The following is a 24,679-nucleotide window of genomic DNA, read 5'->3' on the forward strand; positions in this document are numbered from 1 at the left end:
ATTTGGAGATGTTTGTGCTCTTTATGTAATAACTAGTGGCCCGGTGCACGAAATTCGTGCACATTAAAAGGGCATTAATTAGAGGAAATAACTTAATATTGCTATTTGCCCTTTCTCTATAATAGAAGTATCAGAGATAAAAGAAAATTAGTAAAATGTATATTAAAACCTTCCTCCTGTCAGAGTCTGGGGCACACCACAGGACCCAGAGTCAAGTCCCCGCCCACCCACATGTGCCTCAAAATCGCGTGAGACCCAAACCCGGCCGGCCCCCACCCCATTGGGCTAGATCCAGACCCGGCCAGTCCCACCCTTGTCAAGCCCTGCCAAGCAGGGGACATAGCCTCAGGTCCCCTGGCCCAGCGCCAGGACAGGGGGCGTGGCCTAAAGTCCCCCAGCCCAGACTGGGGTGGGGGGCGTGCCTTGAGGTCCCCATCAAGCCCCGCCAGGTGTGGGACACGGCCTGAGATCCCCTGTCAAGCCACGCTGGGTGGGGGGCATGGCCTGAAGTCTCCCCTCAAGCCCCACCAGGCAGGGGGGTGCAGCCTCAGGTCTCCCAGCCTGGCACCGGGAGGGGGCACAGCCTCAGGTCCCCTGTCAAACCCCACCGGCGGGGGGGGGGGGGGTGCAGCCTCAGGTCCCCTGTCAAGCCCCACTGGGCGAGGGGTGCGGCCTGAGTTCCCCTGACCCAGCACTGGGGGTGCACCTTGAGGTTCTCTGTCAAGCCCCACTGGGTGGGGAGTACGGCCTGAGGTCGCCTGTCAAGCCCTGCCAGGCAGGGGGGCGCAGCCTCAGGTCCCCTGGCCCAGTGCTGGGGTGGGGGCTATGGCCTGAGGTCCCCCAGCCTGGTGTTGGGGTGGGGGGTGCGGCCTGAAGTCCCCTGTCAAGCCCCACCTGGTGGGGGGTGTGGCCTGAGGTTCCCTGGCCTGGTGCTGGGGTGGGGGGAGCAGCCTGAGGTCCCCTAGCCCAGCACCAGGATGGGAAATGCACCTTGAGGTCCCCGTCAAGCCCCGTCAGGTGGGGGGGTGCAGCCTGAAGTCACCTGTCAAGTCCCACCAGGTGGGGGGGCTCGGCCTGAGGTCCCCCAGCCTGGCACTGGAGCGGGGGGTGGGGGGAGCTGCCTGAGGTCCCCTAGCCGAGCACCAAGATGGAAAGCACACCTTGAGGTCCCCTGTCAAGCTCTGCTGGGTGTGGGGCACAGTCTGAGGTCCTCTGTCAAGCCCTGCCGGGTGGGGGGTATGGCCTGAGATCCCCTGTCAAGCCCCACCGGAGTGGGGGAGGGCGTAGCCTCAGGTCCCTGCTGATTGCTCGTTAAGGCTCCTTATGGGAACTTGGCCTCAGCTGTGGGTGCAGCCATCTTTGTGATGGAGTGATGGTTAATTAGCATAGTCCCTCTTTATTAGATAGGATACCTTTTGCAGACTGGGCAATAGTAATGTAGGGAATAGTAATGTATAGCACCCAAAATGAGTACTGAAAGAAATTGGCCCTGGATTTACTAGATATAATGGCATTACAGCAATTGCTTAGGTCTCTGTGTAATGCCCAAGACAAATATCAAATTGAAAATCCTACAAAATCAACGGGGCAAAAGGTTAAGGCAAAATGTCCTAAGATAGGAAAGAAAGCAGAGTTTCACAGGGTGGCTCTACTTAAATGATAAGGAGAAAAAGTGTGAAGGAAGTCTGTTAATGGTGCCTAATTCAGGAGAACAAAGGAAGAAATAATATTAGTCAAAGAAGAATTCACTCTCTTAAAAAAGAGAGGATGAGAAAAGATCATAAATCCTAGCTAATAAAAGGTAATATGCAAATTAACCATCACTCCATCACAAAGATGGCAGTGCCCAGTCCTCTCAGCCCCACCAGAGACCCCCAGTCCTGGGGGAGCGGCCACTGAGAGCGGGCAGCATGAGCGGCCTGGCGGAATGCTTGATTTGTCGCCACGGTGACAAGGCAAGTGTTCCGCGCCCGGCCGCAGATGGGCCTCTGGGCTGTGGAGAGCCTCTGGGCAGCAGGCACGGAGCAGCCAGGCCCCACAGAGAGCTACTGGTGCATGGATTTGTGCACAGGGCTACTAGTAAGAAAATAAATCACAATCTTCCAAGCCATATAACTAGAACAAGAATAATTGCAAGACGGTTAAAGAACTTTCCTATCTCACAGAATTTCTAATACTAGACCAGAATTTTTCCTTCAGAACTAGTTTTGAACACTCCTACCTGTGCCCTTTGGATTTCTAAACTATTTTTGGGGGGTGGGGTTTATTGTGTTTTTGTTTTGTTTTGTTTTGAGGATCTCTAAACTTTCTAAACTAATGCCAGACACTCCCAAAACACTACCTTCCTCCTTTCACTGCTCTTCAGCAGAACTCAGCTCTCTTTTCCTCGCCTTCTACCCCAAGACTGAGAGCTTGAAGCTTGAGTTATTTTCTTAGCTGAAAAATGTCTTTTTAAAGCCATTTGTCCTCTGGCTTCATGCAAAAATAATTTCTCTACCATTTGGTGACATTCTATTTGCCCCATTCTCATCACTAGCATTCTAATAAACCTAAAATTCACTGGAGCTTACTCTCAGGTTTTTTCTCTCTTACAATTCTTGCTATCATCCTGAACAACTATGAATCTACATGAAGCGGTTAATGACTTGGCCCCACATTCCTTGACTTTAATAAATGACCAATTCTCTACTGCACTTTAGCAATCCACCATACAATCACACTAGGGCCCCATTATTATGTAGAACTGCTCAATGGTTGAAAGCGTAAATTTGGAAGTTACTTTCTGAGCACAGTCTTCTAACCTATCATGTATTTTATTTCTCTACTAGAGGCCCAGTGCACAAAATTCATGCACGGGGGCAGGGGGTGTGTCCCTCAGCCTGACCTGCACCCTCTCCAATCTGGGAGCCCTCAGGGGATGTCCTACTGACGGCTTAGGCCCGCTCCCTGTGGTTCTCTGCTCTCTGTGGGGCCTGCCTGGCTCCACACCATGGCAACTGCCAAGCAGGCCATGCTGGGAGCTGCCTCCTCCCTGCTGTCAGTCTCCATGGAGGCGATGAGGTTAATTTTCATACTCACTCCCGATTGGCTGGTGGGTGTCGTGAAGTGATGGTCAATTTGCATATTTCTCCTCTATTAGTGTAGATTACTGAACATTTTTAACTTCACTGAAAGCTCTATTCCTTCAACTTCTTCCTTCCCAATATATCAGCCCTCTCCATGATTCATTTCATCCCTACCTACTCTGAAAAATGATCAATGACTTCAGCAATTTTCCTAAAACCCTATCTATTTCACCTTGCCACTCAATCCCTGACAGTGGATAAATCCAGCCATGTATGTCTTCCTGTTCTCTAATTTTAAAATGTTATGTTATTAAATATGTTAACTAGCATCACAAGATAAGTTCACATTTTACATTCTTAACTAGACCTTCTCCATTGTTCCATAATGTTTTAGTTGACTCTAGTTATTTCCCTGTTACATTCCCTAAGCAAGAAATTCTAAACATTTACTACTCTCTGTATATACAAAAAAAAGGTGTATTCAGGGAAGATAATATCTGGAAACAGGAGTAAGAGATACTGAAAACAGATAACCTTTCCTGATATCAGAGTGTAAATATTTCACTCCTTCATACTTAACCATGATGTAAACTACCCTTAACTCCTGTTTCTAAGAAAAAGATATCTTCTTTTTTTCCTTATTAGCTATTCTCCAACCTTCTTAAAATCTGTCACCATAGAGATCTTTTAAAAACACAAATCTGATTTTTATTTGCTTTCAGTGGTTTCCCTTAGCATGGTGCTAGAGTGAGTTTGTACGCTCCTCCCCCAATTCATTACGTTGAAATCTAGCCCCCAATGTGATGGTATTAGGAAGTGGGACCTTTGGGAAGTGATTAGGTCATAAGGGCAGAGTCCTCCTGAGTGGGATTAGTGGCTTTACAACTAGAGATCCTAGAGAGATGCCTCAGTTCTTGTACCATGTGAAGTCCCAGCAAAAAGACAGCTATCTATGAGTCAGGAAACATACCTCACCAGATACCTTGAACTTGATCTTGGACTTCCCAACCTCTAGAACTGTTAGAAGTGCCATCCAATCTAGGCTATTTTGTTATAGCAGCCCATGTGGACTAAGACGCATGGCATGTCTCTCATAATTTGACCTCTTACTCTCTTTTCCAGATATTATCTTCCCTGAATGTACATTTTTTTGCTAGCCATACCAAACTTTTCAGTTTCTAACTGAACTAGGTTTCCCCCACCACTATGACTTTGTATACGTTGCTTCCTATGCTTGAATGTTCTTCCCATAATTCCTGGGTCCTCACATTAACTGGGTGAAATACACTGTATTTTCAAAATCCAGTATTCCCTGATCCTGCTCATCAAAATCATTCCCCTCCCCAATACTCAATGCTGTAATTGTGTCCAGCTGTTAGAATCTATTTATAGTGGCTAAAGACCTGAGAATGGATAAGATCACTCAAGGAAAATGTATTTTTACTGAGTCCTTACTGGGGATATAAGCTAAAGAAGACACAAATCATAACCTCACAGAGCTGTCTATTAAGAGAAATATTTTAATAAATGATGACTGATACTACCATGGAGGTTATATACAACAGCTCCGTGAAGATCGTGGAAATTTTCATAAATAAGGTAACATTTGAACTGAATTTCAAAAGATAATAAAGCATATTCTAAGCAGTAAGGAGAAAATGTATATTCTACAAGAAAGAAAAAGCATTACTAGCTGAGGACAGAGATCCTAAATTTGTAATAGCTACATTCTATACCATTGGGTGATTTTTTTTTTTTACTCATTGTGTGTGTGTGTGTGTGTGTTTGCCAGCAGCTGAAGGCTATCAGCATTGGGAAGTGAAAAGGTAGATGGTTGATATTATTCAAAGTTTGAAGAAAAGGCAGGTAGAAGGAGAATAGTATGGCTGCAAAACCCTATTTACCCATCATAACCCAGGTGAAATGTCAGTCCCTTTGTGACATTTTGTAAGACTCTTACCACTGTGAGTTGAATCCAGCTCTCTGTTTCCCCAACATTTTATAATCAGCTCTACCATATAATGTATTACACTCTATTAAAATTTAACTATTACTTGTCTGACCAAACGTTCCGGGGCACGGTACAAAATACATGGTGGTACCCAATTAATGCTAGTTCAACAGAATTGTCTTGCCCTGAAGGAGTTTACAACTCAACAAATGAAAAAGGGATATACAAATATTATACACTGAAATAAATTGGAATAGAGGAATGGATAAACAGTTATAGATGGAGCAACTGAGTTACATGTATTGATGTTGTAGTAGCTGTAATTACTTCTAACATAAAAAAAGAACTGAGCTTTCTTAAAGACTGTCTTATATTTTAAGAATTCTCTCAAGAATGAAAGACTTTTATAGAATTATTTACCAATCACTAACTCATGCAGAGACTAAATTTTTCACTTTGCATTAAGCTAATCAAGTCCTAGATTATATTTTTCAAAAGCAAACATATGCAAAAATGTTCTTTAAACCTTAAGAAATTGTTGTACAAAATTACCTTGTCTTTATATTATCCTGCCCACATGCACACATCAGAAAGAAAAGATGAATAATCCACAACTATTATAATGAACCAAATGACAACATTCTGTTTGCTCCTTTAGCAAAGAGGAGAAAAGACGTGTATGTAACAACCATAGGAAAGTGAAAATCACAAGCATCTAAAATGAATTCATCTTGTAGAACACTGTGTGCCACAACCTAGACTCTGCATACATACGTCTCCTTAAAAAAACTAGACAACCATTACTGTGCCTTTTGGAGCCTTGTTTGGGGGTTTATCACAATGAATATTATAAAGTAAGTCATGAAAAACCTCAGTAAAATAAATTATAGATTCCTATCTAGAAAGTTCTAATACCAATGGCATCATTCCTCACTAGCAGTTTTCCCAACACATAATTATTATGCCACACAATCCATTTTGATACTTTAGTGGAATATAAATTCCATTTGTGATGGTTAGTTACTTTTACTAGTGTGTGTCAACTCAGCTGGGCAAGGATACCCTTATATTTGGTCAAACCCTACAGTATTCTGAGTATTTCTGTGAGGGTGTTTTTAGATGAGGTTAACATTTAAATCTGTATACTCTGAGTGACGCAGTTTGCCCTCCATAATGTAGGTGGACCTCATTCAGTCAGTGGAAGGCCTGAATAGAACAAAAGACTGATCTCATTAACAAACAACACCCACCCACCCGCCCCACCCCCAGTGCAAGAGCAAGAGATAATTCTGTTAGCATATCATCTTCAGAAATGACTGCACATCAGCTCTTCCCGGAGTTTCCAACCTGCCAGCCCATCCTGAAGATTTTGGACTTGCTAGGCTCCATAATTGAGTGAGATTCCTTAAAATCTCTCTCACGTATTTCTTCCTATCGCAGAGAATTTCAACCAGTGTTCCCCAAGAATTTTTTAAAACATGCAATACCTGACTATTTAGTCAGGAGCACTGCCTTCTTTTCCCTTAGATTGCCAAATTTAAAAAAATGACAACAGCCAATACAACAGCCATCCGGTGTGAATGAATAAAAATAATACCTTTTTTCTTTCTGTCATATTGGCAAAAGACAAAATATACTTTGTGTGCCAAGGAATTTTAGTAATTAGTTTATGTGTTCCACGAGATAAAAAAGGTTAAAAATTTCTGATCTAGAGATATCAATCTGTCTTTATATATCCTACTAGAGGCCCAGTGCACACATTTGTGCACGGGTGGGGTCTGGCCAGCCCAGCCCCAATTGGGGTGGATCGGGGCCGGGCCTGTTGGGAGGAGGAGATGGTGGGAGGTTGGCTGGCTGATCAGGGCCCAATCAGGGTTGGTCTGGCTTCGGGGGAGGGGCCCCGATTGGGATGCGGGGGCCAATTGGGGGTCAGCAGCTGGAGGAGGGGCCATGGGAGGTAGGCCGGCCAGCCCCACCCCTGACTGCTGTGGAGGGGGCTCTGTGGGGGTGGGGCCAGCTGTGGGGAGGGGCTATGGGGGGTGGGCCGGCCAGCCCCGCCCCCAAATGGGATGGGGGTGGCCCATCGGGGGCCAGCGGCCTGGGGGAGGGGCCATGGGTGGTTGGCCAGCTGGCCCTGGCCCTGCCCCTGATCAGAGTAGGGGGGCTGATCGGAGTCAGAGTTGGCTGGGGGTAGAGACTGTGGGCCAATCAGGGTGGTGGGGGCCCACTGTGGGCAGGGCAGGCCAGGGGAAGGGGCTGCAGGAGGTTGGCCAGCTGGCCCCACCCACTACTGGGGTAGGGGGGTCAATCAGGGACGTGGCTGGCTGTGAGGAGGGGCTGCAGATCAATCAGGCAGGTTCACTGACCACAGTGGGCGTCATAGCAACCAGTTGTTCCAGTCATTACGGCTTTCCTGTTGCTGGCTTTTTATATATATAGATTGGTTCTTTTTCTCTTGAGAACCCTAATATACCACTACTCCTAAAAAAGGGTATCCCTTATCCTTTTTAATAAATATTTCCAAGTAAGAATACATACATGCCACAGAAGAAAAGATACTGCCTATATTCGAACCCTGTTACTTGAAGTATGATCCATGGCTTAGCACATCAGCATCATCTGGGAGCTTATTAGAAATGCAAAGTCTTGGGCTCCACCTAAAACTATTGAATAAAACCTCTGGGGATAGGGCCCAGGTATCTGAGTTTTAACAATTTCTCTAAATAATTTTTATGCGCTGTAATATTTGAGAAGCATTGATCTGGGACAGTGATGTTCAATGGAAATATGTGAGCCACATATATAGTTTAAAAATTTCTAGCAGCCATGTTTAAAAAATGTAAAAATAAACAAGTGAAATTAAGTTTAATAAATATTTTACTTATAAAATATTATCATTTCAATATGTAATCAATATGAAAGAATCAAGTCATCTTACATTCTTTTTTTTAGTACTAAGCCTTTGAGGATATAGCTCATCTCAAATGCAACTAGTTACCTTTCAGGTGTTCAATAGCCACATGTGGTTAGTGGATGCTTCACTGGATAGCACAGGTCTGGAACCATGCCAGAGTGGTTTGTGAATCAAAAGCATCAGCATGCATATTATTAAATTATTCAGGGCAGAGTATAAATTAGCTCATTATGTTTCATGTAAATTAACTACTTCTAGTGTTTTCTAAAACAATTTTTGTTTTACAAAGGGTGAAGGGGATTAAGAAGCACAAACTGCCAGTTATAAGTCATGGTAATGTATAGACTAGGGAATATAGTCAATAATATCATAATAACTATGTACTGATCACTAGACTTATGGTGATCACTTCATAAGATTCATAAATGTAAAATCACCATTTATACACATAAACCAAATATTGTATGTCACTATAAATTTTTAAAAATCTAGTCAACAATTGAAGTTGATAGTTTTAAAAAGCTGAATTAAGTATTAAAATCAGATCACTTCCTATTGCCTTTAATTCCTTTACTAGAGACCCAGTGCATGAAATTCGTGCACAGGGGGCATGGAGTCCTTTCAGCCCAGCCTTCACCCTCTCTAATCCAGAACTGGGCCTAAACTGGCAGTCAGACATCCCTCTCACAATCCGGGGCCGCTGGCTCCTAACTGCTCACCTGCCTGCCTGCCTGATTGCCCCTAACTGCCTCTGCCTGCCAGCCTGATCACCCCTAACTGCGTCTGCCTGCTGGCCTGGTCGCCCCCAACTGTCCCCCCTGCCGGCCTGGTTGCCCCCAAGTGACCCCTGCCGGCCTGGCTGCCCCCAACTGCCCCCCTCTGCTGGCCTGGTCACCCCCAAATACCCCCACTGGCCGGCCTGGTCACCCCATGCAGCTAGTTGTTCAGTCATTTGGTTGTCCCTCACTAACCCCTGCCAGCCTGGTCGCCCCACGCAGCCTGCTGTTCAGTTATTTGGTCATCCCTCACTAACCACCCTGCTGGCCTGATCACCCCACACAGCCTGCAGTTCAGTCGTTTGGTCATCCCTCACTAACCCCCCTGTTGGCCTGATCAACCCCACGCAGCCTGCTGTTCAGTCATCCGTCTGGTCGTTTAGGTCATGACAACCCTGGCTTTTTATATATTAGGATTATTCCTTTTTGATGTGACAATAAATCAAATACAAGCACACCTATCAGACATTGAACATATCTCTATTACAGTACTTACTATGATAAATTATAACTTTACATTTACTTATCAGTCTCCAACACAAAATAATGAGCTCTGAAGGCAGGGACTAAATTTCTGCCATTATGAGGAGATAACACACAAAATAAATAGGAGATAGCATACTAAATAAATACTCAGTGTTGAATATATGAATCAATGAGACCTGAAGATGGAAGATGTGCAGTCTAAATCTTCACACCTCATCCAAGTATGACATCACTGCAGAAAATGTCCCAAATATAACTTTAAACTAGATATTTAAGATTTAACCAAACCAGTATGACATATCATGGCAGTATGAACTCAACTGAATACATATATTCTAGTGGGTCCATCTACACTTAGTAAGTGGACTTGGTTTTTTTTACCCTAGAGATGAATAATTAATGTGTAGGATCATGAAATGTCACACAGTATTCTCTACTACTGCTCCAACAGCCCTGTATAACTAGAGTAAGAAAAGAAAAAAAACTTTCACTCTACCTAAATGTACTAGCTTTCTTAAATTTCAGAGAAATATACAAATACATTGTTTTTAAGTGGTGGCAAAATAGTCCAAATTTCCAAGTGAATGTATCTGACAACAAAAGGCACTAAATACTATTAACAAAAAAACAGAGAATTAAGATTCTCTACGTTATATAGCCAATTATATGAATATTACTCTAAAAATTAAACTTACAAACTGTACCTTAATAAAAACATGAAATATTCACATTTCCTCAATTATTAGTGATTTTTTTATGAAAGAGTAAAATGACAATGAACTGCATGTGGTTAAGAATATGACATATATTGCCCTAACTGGTTTGGCTCAGTGGATAGAGTGTCAGCCTGCAGACTGAAGGGTCCCAGGTTTGATTCCAGTCAAGGGCATGTACCTTGGTTGCGGGCACATCCCCAGTAGGGGGTGTGCAGGAGGCAGCTGATCGATGTTTCTCTCTCATCGATGTTTCTAACTCTCTATCCCTCTCCCTTCCTCTCTGTAAAAAATCAATAAAATATATATTTTTTGAAAAAGAATATGACATATACTTTTGGCCTTAGTATTTTTCATCAAGATCTTATTGTACAGCAAATAGAAAATAATGTAGTATCTTATATTAAGAAGATATATTTCTGACTTAGCATACATTTCTTCAACTTCTTTTTAATGTGCTTCTAAAAAGTGGTTCTTAATTTGAGATCTTTTCCATTTCCTACCTATTTTTGCCTTATTTTGACTGCTGCAAGCAAAGAATTAATCTTTTCCTCTGTATTTTGTCTTTAATATTATGACTCTTTTTCCTATTTCACCAATTTTGCAGATGGTCATTAATATTCAGATACATTTATAACTCAAAGTGAAAATTATAATAAATATGTAACAATAAAAATGAAATAATTTTGCTTTTATTTATTAACTCAGTATAAAACATTCCCATGATACGATGGACATCCATTATAGTTTTAAAATATAGATTTGTGTGAATTAAGATTCATACAAAATCAAACCTCCAAAAGGAGAATTTACTTTAATCACTGACTTTTCTAGCTAATATTTCTTCTTTCCTCTGAGTCAAAATTTACATACTTTTAAATATTCTTTAATGTGAAATACTTAAAACAATTTTAATTTATAAAATAATTTATATTCATATTTCACTAAGTCTTCAAATAACAAAATTCACATGGCATCACAAATTCACTAAGAGGAATCTATGTAAAGCTACATTAAAATAAAGTAAGAAAAATTGTAAGCAATCAAGTTCACATTTTCAGGGCTGAATAATAGAAACAAACTAACAAAAAATGAATATCTACATTTATAGCTATAGACATAGTTCAAAGGCTAATAATGGTATGAACTTGCAATTGTAAACAATTTTCTGGTAGAAAAAATGCTTTACCAACTGTAGTTTTGAACCTACAGGGGCTATACATTACTAAATTAAGAAATTTTCTATGGTGTTTATGAGACCATTTAATAATCATTCATTCTAAAATATCTAATTCATATTATTAATTTTATTTTTTATTATTATTATATCTTTTTATTGATTTCAGAGAGGAAGGGAGAGGGAGACAGAGAAATAGAAACATCAATGATGAGAGAGAATCATTGGTCAGCTTTCTCCAGCATACCCCCTTACTGGGGATCGACCCCACAACCCAGGCGTGTGCCCTTGACCAGAATCGAACCCAGGACCCTTTAATCCACAGGCCAACGCTCTATCCACTGAGCCAAACCAGCTAGTGCCATATTATGAATTTTAGTCACTTTTAGGTACTAATTTTCATTACATAAATATATGTCCCTGAATAACACAAAGGAAGATATAAATAATACTGAACCTCACTAATACACTCTATGACCTTGACTCTGAGACCATGTAAGTATTATACTTCCCATTCTTAAAAAAAAAGTTCCTTTAGTATTAATGCTCCCAACAAATAATTTTATTATAAACAAACCATAAAATAATAAAAGGTGGATATTTGCTTTTCGAAATATTAATTGATTAGGTTAAGGATGTGTGGTTTAAAGTTACCTACTCTTGATTTTTTAAAAAAATCACTATTTAATTAAGACTATTTTCTTAACAGAAAAAAGGACTTTTACATTAAATCAAGAGGTCTTAGACTGAATATGTAAAGAATCAAAAGGGCTGCCATTAATATCAGAAACTAAAATAAGATACTATTCAGTTCAATGTTATTTACTATTGTGCGAGAAGTTCAAGCCAACACAATAAGTCAACTATAGACACAAGGGAAAGAGGAAACAAAAATATCACTTTTATATGTTCTGATTTCAAAACCCAAAAGAACTAGCTAACAAAAAGTACTCAAGGGAAGCATTTCAAAATACAGGGTGGGCAAAATAGTAGGTATACAAGTTGTGAGTAATGAAACACGAAGTTTAATCTTATATTATTCATTTATTAATTATTGTATTACTTGTGACATTCTTTTGAGTTAATAAAGCTACTGTAATAGTCATTAAAAAAAAGAACTAGCCATTCTGACAGGTGTGAGATGTCTCCTCTATTCTTTAAATAATAAACAAGGGTTGGCAAAAGTAGGTTTACAGTTTTAAGTATGAGAAACAGAGTATACAGAGAATAAAGCTATTGTAATAATCATAACCTGCGTATCTTTGCCATATCAACTATAAACCTACTTTTGCCCACCCCTGTATTTATTTAGGAAAACTGATACTTTGATAATTTATGTTTAGCACCAGTATAAGCCCTTGTGGGCAAAAAACACAATAACTAAAAGAGCCACATGATAAAAAATACGTGAAGGAAGTGAGCATAGTCAATTAGTTTACATAGGAAACATTATCACTTCTGTGGTGTATTTGATAACACAGGGTAAAAAGGCATAATCTAGGTATTCCTATGAAAGAATTAAGTAAAATAATTTTTCGTTTCTATGAAAACAGCAGCAATCTTTCATGTTCAGTGATTGCAGATTGAATATGGCTATTAAAAAACAGTTGATTAAGTTTTAAAGTCCCCTACTTAAGAAATAATTTTGGTAAACCTGAGAGTAAATTTGTTTAGAAATATTAAAGGCACAAAGCAGACTAAAAGCAAATGACAAAAGAAAGTTCTTACTGTTAGAGAAGATTCATACAGTAATCTGCATTAAACAATTATGTGACTCTTGTATAAAATAGGAATTGTTATGAGGCAACTAACTAAACAAAGTTAAAATACAAAGGTAAATGAAGCAATGAGACAGGTAAACAGCCTAATCCGCAGGACAAGAACTTAAAGCTGTGTTGGTTATCAGGATGGCATTGTTTTTTTGGTCCCCCAGCAATGCAACATGGTCCCCATGTTCTTAATATGAAACAGATTTTCTATAATGAATGCACTGTTAATATCTCTTGTCTTAGGGCCTTTGACTTAAGATATTTTGTTTTGCAAGGTGATCAGATGTCATACTTTCTATAAAGACAATTCCTATGTTAAGTTTAGAGGTGAAAATAGGTGGCACATTGTTTTAATTTTCAAGTAAGTATGAAATAGAGTAACTGTACTACAATTGAGCAAGCGTTTATTGAGACTCTCCTAACTAGACTCTGAAGCAAGAGACCAGAATAAACAAAAGCTGATTTCTTGGGTGGTAGCCTTCACATATTTACTAAGAACATTTAAAACTGAGATCTGAAGTATTTATATGAGAAAATGAATGCTTCTATATTAAATTAGATGAGAGATTTACACAAAATGCTTGCTTAAACGAAGTATTTTCTATTAAGTCTAATAAGTATTCAAATTTTCTAACTCTTGTCTCTTACGATTCTGACACATATACTCTATTTACTAGTAATGTCACCCAAACAAAAAAGACAACCACTCTGAAGTTACACATGAAAGTAAAAACTCTAATTTCAGATTGTAATCATTTGTAACGTACAATTCAAATATACTAAATTCCCACAGTGTAAATTTTAAAAGCATAATTTCTTTCCTTACAGAATTGTCCTTTTTAATGGCAGGTTAGTAGATTATAAAAGTTTAGATTCCTATTACATACATTGCCATCTTACTGGTTTACTTGAACAAAATGATAAAAAAATCATTCTTTCTTGATCAGGTGCAATGCTGGTGCAAACAGTGATATTTTTAGTTAAAACACCTGACAGTAAGGAAAAATTATGAAACTAGAAGGTCTCTATTTAAAAGAAAATAACAGTACAGATTCACGTTAAGTTAGATGTTTTATAATTTTACCTTTAAGAGAACAGTAGCAATCGAACAATCACTTTATTCAGAGAAGTAAGGACAACTGCAGAAAATAAACATCTTACTGATATTTTGACCCTTTCTTGTTTAAAAGCCAGATGCTAATTTTATAAAATACATCAATAAATGCTTATAAAATAAATATATTCGTCTATAGCTCAAGGGAAAAACAAGGTTTATATATCAACCTTCTCTCATCCTTCTCTTTAATAACAATTTGAAACTTTTTTTAAAAAAAAAAGCAAATGTTTAAGGCATAATATGTTTTAAAATCTAGCTTCTGGAAACAATTTCACATTCTATAAATTCAACAAAAATCTGCACTTTACTCAAAATATAATTTTGTAAACTAAGAATTTTAATCCAAACTCTGATTCTATCAGAGCAAAGCAAGTATCACAGAGTCTGTTTCCTTATCTTTTAAATGGTGATGGTAGTACATCCTCAAGAGCTATAGGAAAGATTAAATAACAGATATAGTGCCAAGTTCAGTGCTGAATACATAAGGTGCTCAATCAATGACAGATATCACTCTTAAGTCAAAGACTGGATAGCTGCATGTACTCCCTCTTCCTATGTCAAATTCTTTTCTGTCAATAGTCTTAGATGTGAAGACATAAATTTTTAAATAGTTTCTCAAAATGACATGTTCCTTTTGTTCCCTTCCTGGGAGTCAACAGTTATAATGGTAGAGTTTATTGTTTTTATTAATACCTTGTGGCTACTTGGTCTTAATATTTGATGAAATTCAAGTTCAAGACCATTTTCAAAAATGGGTTCCATGAATAAGTCTGTAATAGGCCTAAATTTTAATCCAACAATTATATAATTCTCAATATTTCTTGAATCGGTTCTTTAAAAAGTCATAAACTTTTACGTCCTTTTATTCATTTCTCTTTCTATCAGTATTTCCAGGAGAGGACTGAGCAATCCTCCCCACATAACGAATGACATCACCTCCATGCTCTTCAGTTCCTGAACCAATGATCCATTTAGGTAATTCTACTTTCTCTAACACAGAGAAAAAACTGGGCCATTAAAAACAGAACATTGTAATAGAATAACTCTTTAAAAAAATGAACTTGAAATACTCAATTTACCTAGTCTAGTTACATGATAAAATAAATCTGCTTATATAGATACTAGAGGCCCGGTGCACAAATTCATGCACCAGTGGGGTCCCTTGGCCTGGCCTGTGGGATCGGGCCAAAACTCGCTCTCCGACATTCCCCAAGGAGTCCTGGATTGTGAGAGGGTGCAGGTCAGGCCAAGGGACCCCACAGGTGCACAATCAGGGGCAGGGAGGGACTGCAGGAGGGCTCCGGGCTGTGTCCGGTCCATCTTGCTCAGTCCAGATCGGCCAGACCCCATCAGCAAGGTAACCTACTGGTCTGAACGTCTGCCCTCTGGTGGTCAGTGCACAGCATAGCGACTGTTCGACTATCTGCCCACTGGTGGTCAGTGCACATCATATCAACTGGTCGACCGGCTGACTGTCTGCCCCCTGGTAGTCAGTGCACGTCATAGCAAGCAGTTGAGTGGCCTTAGCAAATCATTAGCTTATTAATCTTTGATTGGTTGAACAGCTGACCAGACAACCAGACACTTAGCATATTAGGCTTTTATTATATAGGATGTGTGAAAATCAGGTCATCACATGATGTTTCTACCTCTAGACCAGTGTTATCCAAATGAACTTTCTGTGATCATGGAAAATAATTTGTATCTGTGATGCCCAATTAGGTAGTCACTAGCTAAATATGGCTACTGAAAAGTAAGATTAAGGAGCCTAATTTTTAATTTAATTATTAGATTTAAATAGTCACATGTACTATGATAATGGATAACATAGCCTTAGACTTTCCTCTCCTGTTCTTGTTCTTTACCATTGTGAGTCTTATCCAGATGCTCTTATTAAAGTCCCTGTGTTAAATGCTTTCTCTGTTATCTCTAAGATAAAAGAAAGAGAATTACTGTATAGAATTTTCAAAGCTAGCTTTAAAATGTGCTTTTTGATGAAGAGTACTAAAATTAATTTTAGATTTTCTAATCAGTTTCCTAAAAGTTAAATTAAAAAATAGCACATACATCTCTGAGTGCTTGAAATGGAAACTTTTAACAATATATACTTTCTCCTAAATTCTTTGTCAGCTACATAATTAGTCCCAGGATAAGATAACTTCATAATTACAAATAAGTACAGTGCAAATCATAGCACAACCAAGCAGAATTAAGGGAAAAAATGAAAATCATTTTGTACCTGTCTCTTCACTGTGAGAATACAGAAATTAATTAAGAGAAATATGATAGCTCAAATGCAACAATACAATGTGTATGTCAATGGAAAGTTGTATAATTTTTATGGGTGGTACTATTTACTTTACCTCCAAAGATTAAATCTTACTTCAATTTTAAGGGACTTTTGGATGACTACTAATGGTTCTTTTCTTTTTTGTTAATCCTCACCTGAGGATATTTTTCCATTGATTTTTAGAGAGAATGGAAGGGCGAGAGACAGAGAGAGAGAAACATTGGTGTGAAAGAGACACATAAGTTGGTTGCCTTCGCACATGCCCCGACCAGGACCAGGATCAAGCCTGCAACTGAGGTACATGCCCTTGCCTGGAACTGAACCCAGGACCTTTCAGTCCCCAGGCCGACGCTCTTTCCACTGAGCCAAATCAGCTAGGGCCTAATGGTTCTTTTCAATTAAATCTAAGCATACACGTTAGTTTAAAGTAAAATTATTTAAAAAGTGGCCATAAGATCTCAGATTAAAATGTTAGGTCTTTTAAGCTCCCTCTGTTTCTCCTCCCTAGTCTCAGCACATATAAACACGGTCATTTTTTAAAGAACAAACGTAGGTGTTAAGAAAAACAACTATCTGTTAAAAATGAAATAATGGCCTCTCTCTGGGAATGGTATTAATGTCATCATCATCACCAATCAATTCCTCCTTTCTTCTGGCTATCAACTTGGCTTTCAGTACCTTGGGGGTGGGGATATGGGGTAGGAGGATGGAACATGTAAAACAATCTTAGTATTCAGAGATAGGATTCAAAATATTCAAGTTATGTGAATGCAAGTTATGGATAAACTACATACCAATTTCTGAATGACTGCTGATCTTTTTGTTTGGCATTTTGAATAAACATAATGAAACTTACTATTTTGAGTCAGGGCTTGAAGCAGACAATCCAAGCATCCTTCTAAACTATCCTCAGTTCTGTCAACAGCTGTTATCTTCAGCTTCTTCAAGGTATCACTGAGATTATCTGCTTATCAAAGAAAAAAAAAAGAAATCAGAAACCTTACTATATATATGGCTATCATATGCTATATAACAGTTAAAATAATAGGCAAAGGGCTCTCATTATAGTGAAGTAACATGCACATACATACCAAAATGGCAATGGACTGTACTACTACAAATTTATTAAATAAAATTTTATCTAAGTCAAATATGAAGTATTCATTCTGTATATATAAAATATCAGGAGTAGTCCACAAACTGTTGCAGAATATCTTTTTCAGCATTTTTTTTTTAGAATATATTTTTATTGATTTCAGAGAGGAAGGGAAAGGGAGGGAGCTCTAGAGAGAAACATCAATGATGAAAGAGAATCATTGATCCTGCACGCCCCACACTGGGGATCGAGCCTACAACCCGAACATGTGTCCCTGATTGAAATCGAACCTGGGACCCTACAGTCCCCAGGCCAATGCTCTGTCCACTGAGCCAAACCAGCCAGGGCTTTTTCAGCATTCTTACACCTTATTTAGCTTGTTCAAGAAACTAGCCATGGTTAATCGGAAAAAAAAAAAACAAACACACTAAAGTTTCATAAAATAAAACTTAGTTTTACGAATATTTTATTTCATTTTATGCTGCTTCTGTTGTATTTTAAAGACATAAAATAACAATGAAGGTTTAGAAATGTTTCAAAATAATATAACTTAAAATAACACAAAGTCTGTAACCTACTTTAACACTGCCATTTCAAAAACACTTCAAATCAAAATACTGCTTTAAGCCAAAACATGTACATTTTGGATTATAAAACTATGCTCACCTCCTAAATTATACATATTTGGATTCCTCTAGACCAAAGATTATCAAAATCTCTTTACACTACTAAAAATTATTCAGAATCTCAAATAGGATTTTGTTGTGTGTTTTTTTGCATCGTCACCGAGGTTATATATATATATTTTAATATATTTTTATTGAAAATAAAAGGAAAGGAGAGGGAGCGATAGAAACATCAATGATAAGAATCATTGATTGGCTGCCTCCTGCATGATCCCCACTGGGGATAGAGTCCACAACCCGGGCATGACCTTGACCAGGAATCTGTTACACAGGTCAAAGCTCAACCACCTAGCAACACCAGCTGGATGTGGAATATGTTTTAACTAGTGACCCGGTGCATGAAATTCATGCACATTAAAAGGGCATTAATTAGAGGAAATAATTTAATATTGCTATTTGCCCTTTCTCTATAATAGAAGTGTCAGAGATGAAAGAAAATTAGTAAAATGTATATGAAAACCTTCCTCAGCCCCCAAGCCGCCCAGGGCTGGCCCGAGGCACAGGCAAGCCTCAGATGGCAGCTGCCCAGCTACCCAGGGCCCGCCTGAGGAGCAGGCAAGCCTCGGATGGCGGCTGCCCAGCTGCCCAGGGCCGGCCCGAGGGTTGTGCTGCCAGCAGTGGCAGCAGCAGAGGTGTGATGGGGGCATCACCTTCCCCTGATCGCCAGGTCACCTCCCACTCCTGAGGGCTCCTGGACTGTGAGAGGGGGCAGGCTGGGCTGAAGGACCCTCTCTCCAGTGCATAAATTTTCATGCACTGGGCCTCTAGTCTCTTCTATAAACTAAAAAGAAGTTGAAGGATATCATATCTCAGATATACTTTCTTTAATCTTATTAACTGGATATTAAGTTGATTTTTCTAAAACAAAGTATAAATAATGTATAATAACTAAGTTCATATTATTTTTTAATTGATTGATTTTAGAGAGGATAGAGACAGAGAGAAACACTGACATGTTGTTCCATTTATTTATGCATTCACTGGTTGCTTCTTGTATGTGCCCTGACCAGGGATCGAACCCGTAACCTTAGCATATTGGGACAATGCTCTAACCAACTTAGCTACCTAGCCAGGGCCTAAGTTCATATTATTAAAATAACTATCACAACGCTGAGGAAAAAAAATAAGACTTATAATGTTAGTCAAATTATAGCAATTCATCAAAACTATCAGTAAGTAATGAAAGCAGTTAGGACTTATTTAATACTAACCATACTGGCACATGCGTCTTTTTTAAATTTTTCCTTTCCTTTATCTCATCCCTAATGCTCCTTGCTTGCTACTCCTTCCTCATCAAGTCTCAACCTTTATGTCCCCACCCCAGAGGCCATCTTTGCCCACTCTAAGTCTCCTCTTCATTAATCCTCCAGGGTCATTCTCTAACACTGCATCCAACCTTCACCGTACTATGCACCATTTCTAATATTCTTTTGTTTAGTTATATGCTCCCTCACTATATTATGCACCTTGTTAGTTCCAGTAGTCCCCCACTTATCTGTGGTTTCACTTTTCATAGTTTCAGTTACCTGTGGTCAACCGCAGTCCAAAAATTTTAACGAGCAATACCAAAAATACTCCACTCATAAGTTTTAAAGTGTACCCCCTTCTAAGCAGTATGATGAAATCTTGTGCCTTCCTACTCAGTCCCACCCCAGATGTGAATTATCCCTTTATCCAACTATCATGCTGTATGCTCCCCTACACCCAATCCATTAGTCACTTGGTACCCATCCTGGTTATCAGATCGACTACCCTGGTACTGCAAAGCTGTTTCAAGGAACCACTACTTGAAATAAAAAAAATGGCGGCAGAATAGACAGACGTGTCCCAAGCCTTGTCCCAGAGCAGACAGAAAGAACAGCTGAGGGTCGCACGGGGAGTGTTTGTTGGTGAGTTGAGGGACAGCTATACTCCAGGAGACTGTGGGGGACGGCTGGACGGGGCTCCCCTGACCGGGCAGCCCCCACTGGAGCTGGGTCCCCGCCCGTAGCAACCGGCTCAGATGCAGAAACCGCGCCATCTTGAAGGGGAAAGTGAATGTTATCGGACGCCTGAAAATCTACAACTACGGCACCCACCGAACAGCTGCGAACCCCAGAGCACCGGTCCCCAATTGGCGCAACCACGCAGATTCAGAGGAGCTCTACACTCCACCACGGAAAGGTCAGATTTCGCCTGGGATAAGGTGCGGTCTCTGGTCCCAGCAGGAGAGAGAAACGCGTGCACTGCGGGAGCTGGAGGACCGGGAGAAGTCTGCACCTAGAAAAATCCGTGGCTGTTGGGGCTGGCATGATCCATAAATGTGGAAGGGGATCCTCAGAGCTGCTAACAGAAGGGATCTCTAAAAAGCAACCCATTTTGATCTGACGCGAAAGGACAGCCTAAATATTTTAAAAGTGTGCCAGCTGCTTAGACCCAAGAGGGAAAAAAGACTGCACACACTTGCGCACAGCCCCAGAGTTTGCACACTTACCCTGGCTCTTTTTTGTCCTTTTTTCTTTTTCCTCTTTAAATCCTTGCTTCTGATTACTAAGACCAATACATAGGATCACCCAATTAAGGACACCCTAAGAGACTGCAGGGGAAAGTTGCTTTTTCTGGAACCTGGGGATCAGAGCAGGGAATAACCATCAGAGAACCAGCTCTGGAGCAACCCACTCCCACAAACCGGTATTGAGTGCCACAGGGAAAGCAGGATCTAAGCACTGGCTATAGACCTGGAGGTCAATCCAAAAACACTGCCACCCAGGGGCTGAATCACAAATTGACTTTTGTGTAATCACAAATAAAGGAACACAAGAAATTAAGACACACTGCCTGCTTAACAATCAGGACTGGCTTACAACACTGAGGAGCAGTGGAATGCAGGGAACTGCAATACTGTCCTGACTAGGAAACAAGTGTGCCAACCAGAACAGTAGAGGAAGTGAATGACCTACACTACTGCACATTTTTTTTTATTTATTTCATTTTTTACTTAAGAAACTAACTTTTTTTCTTTTTTCCTCATTTGATTTCACCTTTTTAATTATTACATTTTTATTTTCAATCAGTATTATTACTAATACTATTTTACCTTTTTTTTTAAGTACCATATTATTTTCTCTTTATTTTACTTTGGGATTAGTGTTCTACATTCTATTTTCATCTTCCCTTTAGCATCATTTCACTCTATCTCAACTTTACCTTTATGCCATCAATCTCTTCCTAACTTTTCCCCTTTTGTTGTCCTGTTTCTCTTACCCTTTTCCTGATTTAGATTTTCCCTATTCTTTCTTTTTACCCCATTAAAATTTCACCCTACTTACATATATAATTTCCAATCCCCTGCTCCAAGTCCATACACACATCTCTCTTCTCTGTCTTCATTATCCAAAAAATTGTCTTTCTCTGCCCTTTTGTTGTTGTTTGCTTGAATGTTGATTATATAGATTTTTTATGCTTGTTTGTGAAATTGTTTTGCTTATTCTTTTTGTTTTGTTTTTGTTTGCTTTTTGCTTCTGTTTTCCCTTGCCTCGCTTGATATTAGTTGTTGTTTGTAGTTTGTATTCACCTCCAGGTACTTGTTGCTGGCATTTGTTGGGATAAGTGGCTGTTCTATTGGAGTTTTCTCCCCATATATATAGTTTGTTCCCCTCTTCTTTCTTATTCTCTTTCTTTTCTCTCTTACTTTGTTTTTTCCTTTTTCCAATTTCATTTTTGCACTCCTTTTTTTTTTCCTCTTCTTCTTCGTCTCCTATCCTCTAATTTGCCTTTCTCTGGTGGTCACCTTTTTTGGGGGTTATTAATGTCATAAATACATTTCTGTTCAGTGCCTTGTGTGTTGTACCTGGTTGTGTTGTATTTTATGTCCTTAAATCAATGCAGGAGAGAGAGAACTATATAACCAGACACCTGGAGAAGAGAGACCATGGGGAGACAAAGACACAGCCCACATATGAAAGAAAAGCAGGCATCACCAGAAAAGGAAGTAAACAAAATGGAGGCAAGCAACCTGTCAAAGAAAGAATTCAGAGAAATGGTCATAAGGTTGCTGAAAAGAATGGAAGACAAATTTGACAATATGTTTAAGAACCAAGAAGAAATGAAGAAGAACCAAGAAGAAATGAAAAATGACATCGCTGCTGTGAAGAACTCAATAGAAAGCATCAAGAGTAGACTAGAAGAAGCAGAGGACCGCATCACTGAGCTAGAAGAGAAGATAGGAAAAAATACCGAAGAAGAGCAGCTTCTAGAAAAAAAAATTAAAAAGCAGAAGGAGAGCCTAAGAGAACTTTGGGACAACACAAAACAAAACAACATCTGCATAATAGGGGTTCCAGAAGGAGAGGAAACTGAGCAAGGAATAGAAAACCTATTTGAAGAAATAATAACAGAAAATTTCCCTGATATAGGGAAGAAAAAACCCACACAAATCCAAGAAGCTCACAGAGTCCCAAGCAAAATGAACGCCAAAAGACTGACGCCAAGGCACATTATAATTAAATTGGCAAACACCAACGACAAAGTAAGAATCTTAAAAGCGGCCAGAGAGAGACAGAAAGTTACCTACAAAAAAACGCCCATCAGACTAGCAACTGATTTCTCAACAGAAACTTATCAGGCCAGAAGGGAATGGAATGAAATATACAAGATCATGCCAAGGAAGGGTCTGAATCCAAGAATACTGTACCCAGCAAGGCTATCAATCAAAATTGAAGGTGAAATCAGGAGCTTCACAGACAAAAAAGGACTAAGGGAATTTATTACCACCAAACCAGCAATGCAAGAAATGCTAAAGGGTCTGCTGTAAAAAAAAAAAAAGAAAAGAAATAGGAAGCGAAGAAGGAACACAGGGGTAAAGAATAGGAATGGCGACAAATAAGTACCTATCAATAATAACTTTAAATGTCAATGGATTAAATGCCCCAATAAAAAGACATAGAGTAACGGATTGGATAAGAAAACACGACCCATATATCTGCTGCCTACAAGAAACCCACCTCAGAAAAAAAGACGCACACAGACTGAGGGTGAAGGGATGGAAAAAGGTTTTCCAGGCAAATGGAACTGAAAAAAAAGCTGGGGTAGCAATACTTATTTCTGACAAATTAGATCTCAAACTGAAGGACATAACAAGAGATAAGGAAGGCCACTTCATAATACTAAAGGGAGCAATCCAACAAGAAGAAATAACTCTGCTAAACATATAGGCACCCAATACAGGAGCACCCAAATACATAAAAAAAACTCCTGGAGGATATCAAGGGAGAGATTGACAGCAATACAATCATAGTAGGAGACTTGAATACCCCACTATCACCATTGGACAAATCCTCTAAACAAAAAATCAGCAAAAAAACATCAATCCTAAATGACTCACTAGACCAGATGGAATTAATTGACATCTTCAGAACATTTCACCCCAAAGCCACAGAATATACATTCTTCTCAAGTGCACATGGGTCATTTTCAAAGATAGACCATATGTTGGGACATAGGCAAAGTCTCTTCAAATTCAAGAAGATAGAAATCATACCAAGCATCTTCTCAGACCACAGTGGCATAAAACTGGAAATCAACTACAATAAAAACAACCCAAAGAAATCAAACACATGGAGACTAAACAGCATGCTATTAAACCATGACTGGGTTACCAGAGAGATCAAAGAAGAAATAAAAAACATCATGGCAACAAATGACAATGAAAACACTACAATCCAAAATCCATGGGACACAGCGAAAGCAGTCTTCAGAGGGAAGTTCATAGCTCTACAAGCCTACTGCAAAAAAGAAGAAACAATGGTAAAAAATTACCTAACCCAACAACTCAAAGAGTTAGAAAAAGAGCAACAAGAAAAGCCCAGTGTAAGCAGAAGGAAGGAAATAATAAAGATCAGGGCAGAGATAAACGACATAGAGACCAAAGAAACAATACAAAAGATCAACAAAACCAAGTACTGGTTCCTTGAAAGGATAAACAAGATTGATGAACCTCTAGCCAGGCTCACCAAGAAGCAAAGAGAGAGGACCCAAATAAACAAAATCAGAAATGAAAGAGGTGAAATAACAACAGATCCCGCCGAAATACAAAGGATTGTTAAAAAATACTACGAACAACTCTATTCCAACAAACTGGACAACCTGGAGGAAATGGACATATTCCTAGAAAAATATAACCTTCCAAAACTCAATCAGGAAGAATCTAAACAGCTCAACATGCCAGTAACTATGGAAGAAATTGAAGCAGTCATCAAAGAGCTTCCAACAAACAAAAGCCCGGGGCCAGACGGCTTCACAGGAGAGTTTTACCAAACATTCAAGGAAGAACTAAAACCTATCCTCCTCAGACTATTCCAAAAAATTCAAGAGGAAGGAACACTTCCAAGCTCCTTCTATGAAGCCAGCATCACCCTAATACCAAAACCAGATAAAGACAACACAATGAAAGAGAATTACAGGCCAATATCCTTCATGAACATAGATGCCAAAATCCTCAACAAATTTCTAGCAAATCGGATCCAGCAGTGCATCAGAAAGATCATACACCATGATCAAGTAGGATTTATCCCAGGGATGCAAAGATGGTACAATATCCGCAAATCAATAAATGTGATACATCACATAAACAAATTGAGAGATAAAAATCACATAGTCATA

At 39.4% G+C, this 24,679-nt stretch overlaps 1 protein-coding gene across 8 annotated transcripts in view; it reads right to left on the reverse strand.

Moving 5' to 3' along the window:
* RAP1GDS1 (Rap1 GTPase-GDP dissociation stimulator 1) overlaps positions 1-24,679 on the reverse strand; it is a 137,220-nt gene that overhangs the window by 92,203 nt on the left and 20,338 nt on the right. For 5 of the 8 annotated variants that reach the window (XM_080682866.1, XM_080682865.1, XM_080682863.1 and 2 more), the window contains exon 2: positions 17,115-17,225. In XM_080682866.1, coding sequence (XP_080538992.1) covers positions 17,115-17,225 — 111 coding nt within the window. The remainder of the gene's footprint in view (positions 1-17,114; positions 17,226-24,679) is intronic. The other 3 variants (XM_080682862.1, XM_080682859.1, XM_080682864.1) reach the window with 1 other exon arrangement.

The sequence above is a fragment of the Plecotus auritus genome (genome assembly GCF_963455305.1).
Source record: "Plecotus auritus genome assembly, chromosome: 1".
Taxonomy (NCBI): Eukaryota; Metazoa; Chordata; class Mammalia; order Chiroptera; family Vespertilionidae; genus Plecotus; species Plecotus auritus.